At 56.2% G+C, this 10,958-nt stretch overlaps 1 protein-coding gene across 2 annotated transcripts in view; it reads right to left on the bottom strand.

The window, feature by feature from the left end:
* MARK4 (microtubule affinity regulating kinase 4) overlaps window positions 1-8,919 on the bottom strand; it is a 31,410-nt gene extending 22,491 nt beyond the window's left edge. Inside the window, exons 1-6 of one of the 2 annotated variants that reach the window (XM_080645617.1) lie at window positions 8,726-8,919; window positions 3,787-3,987; window positions 1,689-1,742; window positions 1,549-1,597; window positions 758-823; window positions 607-677 (exon numbers count right to left, since the gene is read on the bottom strand). In XM_080645617.1, the coding sequence (XP_080501743.1) occupies window positions 607-677; window positions 758-823; window positions 1,549-1,597; window positions 1,689-1,742; window positions 3,787-3,987; window positions 8,726-8,776 (492 nt within the window). In that variant the 5' untranslated portion in view covers window positions 8,777-8,919. The remainder of the gene's footprint in view (window positions 1-606; window positions 678-757; window positions 824-1,548; window positions 1,598-1,688; window positions 1,743-3,786; window positions 3,988-8,725) is intronic. The other variant, XM_080645618.1, reaches the window with a different exon arrangement.
* Between the last annotated feature and the right edge of the window lie 2,039 nt (window positions 8,920-10,958).

Below are 10,958 nucleotides of genomic sequence, written 5' to 3' on the forward strand. Positions count from 1 at the left end.
CACTTAACTACCGGGCACCCTCACATCTGTATTCCCTCTTACCCACACACTTGGGCATCCTCACACCTGCATGTCTTTTTCCCAGCACCCTGACATCCTCACACCTGCACGCCCTCTTGCATACACCCCATTGCCACATACACCCCATTGCCACATACCCGGACAGCAACACCTTCTTATCCACCTGGACATCCCTACACCATACACGCTTGTTCACCAACCCATATACCCACACCTGGGCCCTCCCTCACCCATACACTCAGGCTGCCATACACACTTGTCCCAACACATTGACACACTTACAAACCTGGCCACCCACATACCGAGTTCTCACACATCTTCAAATCCACACTCCTCCACTCACACCTTGGCACCCTGGCACCTCCCGCACACTGGGCACACCCTTGCACCCACATACATGACACCTGCACACCCACATCTGGGTATCTTCACACCTGGGCATCGGCCTTCACCCCCACCCAGACTTCAGCCAATCCCTCCCGCCCCCCCCCCCCCCCGTCATAGGACAACCCAAACCCACACGCAACAATCAGACTCTCATCCCCAGGGACCCCACCCAGCCCCGCCCAGAGCCGTAACCCCAACCTGTCGGAACTTGGCTCGAGCTTCCTTCTCCTTCATGCGGCCGTGTGACACGAGGTAGTCGAATACTTCTCCTGCAGGGCAGAGGCCGAGGGGGTGAGGGTGGGGTGTGGAGGGGGCATAGCGAGCAGGGCGGGGAGGGGAGGGGCCTCACCAGCACTTGCATATTCCATCACCAGGTACAGTGTCTTCTCGGTCTCAATCACCTCGAAGAGCTTCACTGCAACGGCCCGGGGGGGGGGAGGGGTGTGTTATGCAGGAAGGGACCCCCACCATCCACCCACACTCGTAACTGTGGATGTGCTGAGCCACGACACCCCTCACTCAAGAACACTCAATGGCTCCCTACTGATGGCAAGATTTTCCACTCCTCAGCCCCACGTTAAACCTTTTACATATTCTCTCTCACAAGAATGTCAGCTCAGCTCCATGTGGCCAGGGATTTGTGCCTGTTTTCTCTACCGCTGTATCCCCAGCATCTGGCACATAGCGGCCACCCAATAAATATTTACTGAGTGAGAAAACAAAGGATGAATAAGTGGTGTGGCCACATCCAGGCCAGGCCAAATCCCACTTCTCTCGGTAACGAGCCCTCTTTCTCTCCTTTGCCTGATGACAATGACAATGACAATGGTTGCTACGGATGACAATAAACAGGCCAGCTCCCACAGCTTAACTCTGAACTAAGTGTTTTGCATGCACAATCTTATCCAATCCTCACAATGACCTTGACGAAGGCCCCGTATCACCCCTACTGCAGAGGAGGACACTGATGCTCGGAGAGGTTAAGTGACTCGGCCAAGGTCACAGAGCCAGTGAGCAGAGATACTGCTGTGAGAAAACAGGTCTTTCTAATATTATAACTGCCAATCCCGCCACGCCCGACTCTCCTTTCCCTGGTGCCCTGCTGGGTGGCCTCTGAGCCTACTCCCTTCCCCTCCTCACCGATGTTGGGGTGGTTTAGGCCCTTCATGATACGAACTTCTCGGAATAGCTGGAAGAAAGGGAGAAAGAGGAGGGTGGGTGGTCTTGAGGACCCTCTTCCCAACCTTACCCCCACACTGCTCCCTCTCGCTGGGCCTCACCTTCTGCAGGCTGCTGGGGTTCAGCTGGGTTTTGTCGATGATTTTGATGGCAACCTGGAGGTGAAAGAAGGGGGAGAAGGTCAAGGTACCCCAACTCAGATCACGGGATGTCCTTCCTTTACCCGCCTCACAGAAAAACCTCAACCTGGGCCATTCCTGGTGGATAGGGATCTGGGTCTCAGGACCTTTGCACATGCTGTTCCCACCGTGCCCAATGCTACCCTTACTTTTATAAGGAATACTTGTATTCTGCAGTGAGGCCGGATGTGGCTGCTCCAGGGGCCTGTGTGAGTGTGTGACAGAGACCTTAAGGGGGACCTTTGCGAGGGCATCTCAGAACATCCATCTATCCCATCTTCGTTTTAAATGCACAAACCGGGGAACAATAAACAATAACTGAAGCTAACTTTACCAACCAGTCACATGTGCGTTACAAATGGTAACTCTTCTAGTCCTCACAGAACCCCTGAGTGCTAGGATGACCCCCACTTTACAAATGGGGAAACTGAGCACAGAGCTGTTCAGTTACTTGGCCAAGGTTATGCGGCTAGTAAGTTTGTAGGCTGGGATCTGAACTACATAGCTTGACGGAGTCTACCTCTTAAACATTTAAAACTATATACTGTATGCACATTTATAGTTTTAAAAGAACTGTGAGGTGGTCATCATGTGGGGGGATCAGAACGTTATTGAGCTCTCCTTATATTTATCTTGTAGCTGAGATTTTATTTTGAATCACACCTGGGATAGAGCACCGTAAGTTCTTCCATAGCGAGGGCCCTTTAAGTCTTTTTTTAAAATATATTTTATTGATTTTTTACAGAGAGGAAGGGAGAGGGATAGAGAGTTAGAAACATCGATGAGAGAGAGACATCCATCAGCTGCCTCCTACACACCTACTGGGGATGTGCCCACAACCAAGGTACATGCCCTTGACCGGAATCGAACCTGGGACCTTTCAGTCCGCAGGCTGACGCTCTATCCGCTGAGCCAAACTGGTTAGGGCAAGTCTATAGTTTTTACCAAGGGTTTTGGGGCCACCCCAGGCCCCCTGGATTACAAGTCTTCCCCTGGGAGGCCCTGTTCCCTTAGATGCCGGTCCTCTCAGAAACCCCCGGAATCATGTTCAAGATCCACATAAGGGAACGGCGTGTTCTTTGTGGGGGAGAGGGTCCCTGGCTTCCCTCATATTCTCACGAATGGGTTTTTAGTTTGTCAAACATTTTGTACGCCAATACTGAGACGATCATATGGCTTCTCGCCTTGAATCTGTGGATGTGGCGAAATACATGAATAAATTGTGAATCTGCAAAGAACTGTGCATTCCTGGGCTAAACCCAGCTTTGTCATCACACGGCCTTCTGATTTCTGTGCCCTCTGTTCACATTGAGGCCAGCCGACACTGACTCCGCAGCTGCTTTTGCGATGGTTGCTGAACGTGCACTGAACATCCGCTGGGCAGTGGAACCTTGCTTTCGCCTCCGGAAGGATCGGCATAAAACGGGCATGTTTGGTACAATTTGCCCATAAAACCATTGGGGCCTGTTGTCTTCCGTGTGTGCAGCATGGACAGCGAAAGGGCAGGAGAGGGTTTGTCCGAGGCGGGAGAAATCACGCCCATCATTTGCTTAAAATTGAAGGCGGTGCGGAGGAGTCATGAACCCACCCACCACCCTTTCTCCTGTTGAGTGTGAGTTAGAGGCCTCCTATCTAGGTTCCCCCGTCTGCCCCGGCCCTTTCTGCAATAATGTTGCCACACTCAGGGCATAAGGGGAGGAAGGGAGAGTGTGTACTTGAGAACTCCAATGAACCTTGTGTTCTCAAGATCACTGGAAGATTTGCTGGGATCCAAGTCCACTATTAAAACGGGGAGATGGCCCTGAAATTCCTGACAGTTTCAGGGATGCCTGACATGGGTTCTCTTCTCCTGACTTGGGTTGTTCTGGAAAAATCTGAGATGTTCTGATCTGTCCGAAGGAGAGGCAGAGACTTACCTGAGGTCACAAAGGAAAACAAGGGCCCAGCCCCGTGCGCCCCACCCCCCACAAAGCACAGGCGCTGCAGGCCTGGGGCCCAGCCGCACCGTCCCCTCACTCACCTCCCGGCCCGTGAGGATGTGCCGGGCCAGCTTGACTTTGGCAAAGTTGCCCTTCCCGATGGTCCTTAGCAGGCGGTAGTTGCCCACGTGGGGCTGCTCCTCGGGACAGGAGGCGATGGAGTTCCGGCAGCGGGCACCCAGGGATCGGCTGGACCAGGACGGCCCCTTGTCCGAGGAGCGGCCACTGCCCAAGGTGCCATGCTGGGTGGGGGAGACGGAGCGTGAGCGCTGGGCGGCGCCTGTCCAGTCCGCCTTCAGCGGAACCAGTGCTGGCGTGGTTCGCTCCAGCCACGGCCACTTTGCGAGCCCAGGCCAGGGAGAAGCAAGGTGCCTGTGGGCCTCCCCTCTCTCTCTACGAAAGGACACCTCCCAGAACAAAGACGCCGGGCACCCGCCAACCCTGCAGCATCCAGGTTCCCAGACACCAGGCCTCTTCTTCAGCCCTCCCTGTGGTCAGTCTACCCACGACTTCCCTTGTTCCTGGGACCTCACCAGCTCCCAGGAACAATATTTTATTCCTAATGCTGCAGCCCTCAACCCCAACCAACGCTGACCTCAACCTGGTCTCAACACTCCACCCTGACCCTCACTGCCTCCAACATTCTGTTTTCTCTATCACTGTCCCCATGCCAGCCCCCAAATTCTATCCCAAACCCAAGTGTCAATACTATATTTTGTTCCCAGTTTAGTTCCCTTAACAATTTCTTCTGATCTCAAATTCAACTCCAAACACAGTCACCAAGTGTCTTTCATTCTGCCCTGACATCATTCTAGCCCCACTGTTACATTCCTTAAAAATATTCTTGTTCCCTCCCTCACCACCACCCCCCCCCCCCGCCAACCCTGTGGCTCCCTTCGAGCCCTGACCCGCTGCCTCCCCCACCATCGCTCCTATCTGTCCCCGACACTCTGTTCCTGCCGTCCTGTCTCTCTCCCCTGCAGGTCACCTGCGTGCCCAGGCAGCCCTGTCCTGATTGTGAGCCCCAGGGACAGTGCCTCCCTTTCAGGGCTGGGGCCCAGGGTGCAGGCGACAGAGGCAGCCACAGGCCCCAGCCAAGCCGACTCTGCTCAGACCCTGTGCCCTGCTCAGAAAGCTGAGGAAGAGAGAAGGACAGGTGGGTGACGAGATGAGGGCCCGGGGCTGCTCCTTGAAGGACATCTGCCAGGCCACTTAACAGTGATGATGACCAATATTTAATGAATGCTGGCCATTAATGCACCATCACCCCCATTTTACACATGGGAAACTGAGGTGCAGAGCCTGGATCTGAGCCCAGACAGTTCCCCCAGAATTGATGTTCTTCCCCATCACCAAAACCATACGTCTCACACAGCCACACTATTTTTATTAAGCAGCTTTCCTAGGGGCCAAGGCCTGAGCCAGTACACACCTCATCTACATTTAATTCCCAGAGCCCAGGAGGGCGGCGCCTGCATCCTCTTATTCCAGAGGAGAAACTGAGGCTTGGGGAGAGACGGTGCCTTGTCAAGGTCACACAAGAAGCAGAAATCTAATGTTCCCCACACAGGGCAGAACGAACCACCCCTGCTGAAGCCCTGGCCTCCGATGTGGGTCCCATAAGATCAGCATTCTGCAGAAAGGGACCCCAAGGCTGAGACAGGGTCAGTACCTTGCCCAAGGTCACAGGGCAGGTGGAGCAGAGCACCTGGGATTCAAACCTGGGCCTGCAGTCTCCTGGGTGCTGAGCTCTTTCCCACATCCCACTGGGCTGTTCACAACCCCAGGCCTCCTCTGGGGGGAGGTAGGAAGGAAAGTGGAGATCCCGGCTGATAAGGCCCCTGATCCCCACCGAGATAACAGCTTGGAGAAGAATCCCCATCAGGTGGCACCAGGGGAGCCAACCGGGTGTGGGCTGGCACCCCATTGCAGGCAGTGCAGCTGAGGGACCCCTGCAAGGGGCAGCTGGGGCAGGGGGTGACAAAGCCCCCAGGGGCCGGGGGCGGGAGCTAAAATTGGCTGGCACCACCAGCTGGCCCAGCTCCCTCCCGCCGGCTGGCGCCCCAACACTGGGGCCTGTTGCTAGGGAACCTCCAGAGAGGCTGGGGGGTGGAGGGCCTGGAACTTGGGGTGGGGTAGCATGACCCCACATGGCTATCAACATGGTAAACCCGTGGCAGGAGAGGGCACTGCAACCTCAGATTCCAGAGGGAGAGACGTGACCCTGGCCAGGACTGACAAGGAGGCCTTACACACTACAGATGGGAAGAGAGGGGAGAAGGGGATTGGATTGCCCCAAATCCCCACTATGCACAAATCTGAACAGAAAAAGGAGGAAGTACTCAGATGAGCCCCATTTTACAGATGAATAAACTGAGGTTCAGAGAGGTGAGGTCACTTGCCTGAAGTCACACAGGGAGGGATAGAAACTGGATTTGAACCCATGCTTATCTGAATATTCAAAGTAATAATAATAATAATTAATAAGAGCAGCTATAATCTTGACCCTGTCCGTTTTACTCACATAATCTCCTTGGCTCCTTAAAACATCTCTAACAGGGAGGTGCTATCATCAACCCCATATAGAGATAAAGCAACTAAGACTTGCCCTGGCTGGTTTGGGTCAATGGATAGAGTGTCGGCCTGAGGACTAAAAGGTCCTGAGTTCAATACCGATCAAGGGCACATGCCCAGGTTGTGGGCTCGATCCCCCTAGGGAGCATGCAGGAGGCAGCCGATCAATGATTCTATCACTGATGTTTCTATCTCTTTCCCTCTCCCTTCCTCTCTGAAAATCAATAATAAAAAAAAAAAGTAACTAAGGCTCAGCCCTTGCCAGGTAGTTCAGTTGGTTAGAGTGTTGTCCTGATATGCCAAGGTTGTAGGTTCGATCCCCGGTCAGGGTGCATTCATTTGCAACCAATGAATGCAAAAATAAGTGGGACAACAAATAGATGTTTCTCTCTTTCTCTTTCAAATCAATAAATAAAAATTTAAAAATATGTCAATAACAGAAGCGGAGGCTCTGAGCAGGGAGTGGATCCGTAAGCTCACGCACGATGACAGCCCAGGGCTGGGAACCCACGGCCATCTGACTCATACCCACAGTCACAATAGTGTGAACACGTGCGGAGCGGGTCCTGTGTGCCGGGCTTTACCCATGTCATCCCAAGTAATCCTCTGACTCAAGTGATCACCCCCACTTCCCAGGGCAGGCAACTGAGTCTCCGGAAGGGAGAAGCAGGAGTCTGAGAGCACAGGCACACCAGCAGGAAGGGCCAGCATTTGAACCCAGGCCTGTGGGCTCCCTGGCACTTTTTGTAGTGACTGGGGGTGGGCTGAGGCGGGTAGGGGTATCTCATGGGAGACTCCAAATCAGAGTCTGGCCTATGGGATGATGGGTGGCAGTGGTGGTGGCGATCTCGGTGAGGGAGGGTCCTGCACGGTGAAGGAGCAGAGAAAACCTCTCTGGTGGGGATCAGGAATGAGAGGGGCTGGGGGAGCAGGGACCTGTCAGAAGGCTTGAAGGAAAGGGACAAAAACCCCAGCTGGCAGAGTCTGGCACTGGTTGGTGGGAGGGTCTTTAGAAGGGCAATCAGAAGCCAGAGAAAAGGGGAGGAGGGTCTCTCCAGGATTGCTCTGGGCTGTGGTATAGGGACAGGGGGCCTGGGGATGATAGGAAGGGTGCAAGCCATGGGGCAGTGGCAGTGAGGGACCACGAGGGGCCAAGGACCCCTGGGCCAGGGGCCTGCGTCTTGAGGAAACTCCTAGAAGCCAACGGAGGGGTTTTGTAGGAGCAGCCTTGGAACCAGAGCAAGGTCTGGGGTCTGCAAGTTCTGGGCAAGGGGAGCCCAGGGGGGGAAAGGCTGAGCCTGTGGGGGCCAAGGGGCCTAGAAACTTGAGGAGAAAGGCTTCCCGAAGACAAGACAAGAGAGCTGAGAGCCAGGGCAAGGCCAGAGGCTTGGAGTCCAGGAGTCTTCTGGAAGGAGGACCTGGGGTCAGGCCGTGTGAGCTGGGGAAGACCTCCACAGCTGGGGAGAGGGTTTTCCTTCTAGGCCAGACCCCCCGAGGAAGAGGCCCTGAGGCAGGAGAAGGTTAGAGGCCTGGAGATCTAGGGAAGAGATGGTGTCCTGTAGGAAGGGTCTGGAATAAGGGGGGACCCAGGGGTTGGGGGCCTGCCTGAAGCGGAGGAGTTGGCATAGGTAGGGTGAGGCCTGGAGTCGGACTGGTCCGGGGCCTAGAAATCCGGGGCTGGGCTGGGGGCCTGGAAGTTGGAAGCCAAGGCTTCCCGGGAGAGGAAGAGACCAGAGGGTCCGGGAGCTCTGTGGGGGGCCCTGGGGTGCTGGGAACCCAGGGGCAGGGCTGCCTGGAAGATGGGCCCAGGCCTGGGAGTGGAGAGACCTTGAACAAGCTGGGAAGGGCCCTGGGCCCAGGAAAGGTGGAAACCGGCTTCCTGTGAGGGGGTGCCCACAGGAGCCAGGAAAGGCGGAGGGCAGGGAATGAGAGGAGGGGGGCTCCTGGGGAGTCCGGGACGCAGATCCGGCCGGAAAGGCCGGAGCCAGAGGCAGGACCGGGCCCGGCCTTCCTGCGACAGGACCAGGCAGGGCTGGGCCTGGGGTCAGGAGCCTGCAAATCCGGGAGGGGGGTCGGGGGTCGGAGGAGGGCGGCCCGGAGGGGAAGGGGCTCAGGACGCGCCGGGAAGGGAGGGGCTCCTGCAGCAGGGGAGGGGGTTCCCGGAGGAGAGAGACCCGGCGGAAGCGGTCTGCAGAGGGACGAGGGGTCCCGGGAGAGGGGCGCTCCAGGGGTCGGGCAGGGCTGAGGAGTGGGGGAGGGTCCAAAGTCCTGGAAGTGCGGTGGGGGTCGGAGGCGGCGAGCGGGCAGGGCTCGGAAAGAGGGTGAGGCTCGCGGAGCGAGGGGCTCAGCGGGCGAGGGGCCGGCGGCCAGACCCGCCGGGCACCCCCAGGGGCCGGCCCTACTCACCGTGTCCGAGTTCCGATCGTTGCCCGGGGCCAGCGCCGTCCGCGAAGACATTTTCTCCGGGTCCCGGGGGACTGGGCGGCCGGGTGGGGGGGGCAGGGGTGCCGGGGTCCCCTCTTCCCCTCCCCCCCCGCCGGCCTGAGGGCGCGAGCTCAAAAGCTGGGTGCCGCGAACACCCGGGTTCACGCCGCGGAGAGGGGGCAGGGCGGGGGGAAGTGGACACCGAGGGTCCTAGTGGCCCCGCGCAGAGGGGGCCCAGGGCGCCATCGGGGCGGCGGGCAGGCGGCAGGCGGGCGGGGGCCGGGGAGGGGGCGCGGAGCCGGCCCGGGCGGCGGCGGAGGGGCCGGGAGGAAGGGACGTCAGGGGGAGGGGGGCAGGGCGTGGCCGCCGAGGCCCCGCCCCCGCCGCCGGCCCTTAAAGGCGCAGGTCGGGGCCGGCCGCGGGCTCCGGGGGCGGAGGCAGGTCTGAGCGCGTCGGTAGAGAGCGTGTTCTCACAGGAGAGGAGCGACTCACCGGAAGAGAAGGGGAGAGAAACGCCGGGGCAGAGCGCCAGAGACGCAGAGGAAGACACTGGGAGACGCAGAGGGAGACACAGAAGAGACAAAAAGAGAAAGAAAGAGGGAGACACGTAGGGAAAGAGAGGCACACACAAAGAGAGATACAACGAGACACAGAGACAAAGACTGAGACCCACACACGGAGGCAGGGAGAGACAGAAGGAGACAAAGAGATGCACAGAGACGCGAAGCCTTGTGCAGAGAATGGAGGTAAAGAGAAGAGACAGAAGCCCCCAGAGGCAAGACCCGGGCAGATGGCACGGTCCGCCTTCTCCCTCCCGCCGGGTCATGGGCCCCAGGAAGCTCTTGGGGACTTCGGGCTACCGGGGCTGGGGAGACGATGTTCTGGGCGGAGCCACTGCCAGGAGTGACCTCCCACCTCCCAGAAAACTCCAGGCCACCACATTGTGGGAGCAGTCTCCTCTCCTCCGCACGCCAGCCGGGCCTGGGGACTCTGTCTGTCATTGAGGGCAGGCATTGGCCTTTTCCGGCCTGGGTTTCCCGTCTATAAAGTGAGCGGGAGGGTCCGACCCCATGTTGCCTTCCTGGCAGGGCTGAGGCAGGAGCAAGGGACCCGCAAGCTCAGACGCTCTCCTGAAGGATGAACTGAACCCACAGAGGGCAAGGGCTTCACTGAGGTCACCCGGTGAGGACCAGCCATGACCTCTAGACCAGAATGGGATGAAAGAAAGAGGGGCAGCGCACAGCCCTAGCTCCAGAATCACACAGCCTTTGGGTGGAGTGCCTGCCCTGCCCCTATCTAACCTTCTTGAACCTCAGTTTTCCTTTCTAAAGAATGGGTGTGATGATAACCGCGATATGACGGAGCTGGCTCAAGCGAGCTGATTGTTAAAGTCTCAGGAATTTGGGGACTGGTTGTTAAATAGTCATTATTAAAAACTACATTGTGCAAACATACAATTAAATAACGTATATTTAAAACAAAGGTAATGAATATTCATCACACCCTAATTATTTTACTAGTACTATCATCTGTGATCCTGAGGTCATTTACATCTATTGCATCTGCTAGTGAAAGTGCTTTATAATGAACTACTGAGCATCTCTTTCCCACCAACAAATACACACTTTCAGTTATGGCACCTTGAAATCAGCCATGGTGGGAACATTTATACCATGGAAATTGGCAAATGCTACAAATTAAGACTCCCTACCACCACCCTCTAGAGCTGCTTGTTAAACATTTACCAGCATATCCCTGGTGGATACTATCCACTCCATAGACTCATAGAGGCTTCCTCTGTGCCAGGCTCTGCGGCCTTTATCCTTCTGCACCCCATGAGGTTGAACCATCATTATGAACCCCATTTACAGATGACGAAATGAAGGCCCAAAGGAGAAAAATCAGATGTTCATCACACAGCCGGTCAGTTGCAGGGCTGGGACTGAACCCAAGCGCCTCCAAACTCCAGAATTTGGCCTCTTAACCACTATGGTTACTGTCCTCGAATAACAATATTGCAGCCTCCGTCTGCAATAAATTGATGAGACTATATAAGTAAAGTGCTTCACCTGGGAACCGAATAGACCTTCATAAGTGGGCGACATTAATATTATTATTCAGCAAATGGGGCCCGAGGAGTCTCAGGGATGGTGGGAGGCGGAGAGGGAAGAGTTCAGGATTGTTTAGAAGATTTGAGATCACAAGGGCTCTGCTC

Source organism: Plecotus auritus, assembly GCF_963455305.1.
Source record: "Plecotus auritus genome assembly, chromosome: 10".
In the NCBI taxonomy this organism is placed as follows: Eukaryota; Metazoa; Chordata; class Mammalia; order Chiroptera; family Vespertilionidae; genus Plecotus; species Plecotus auritus.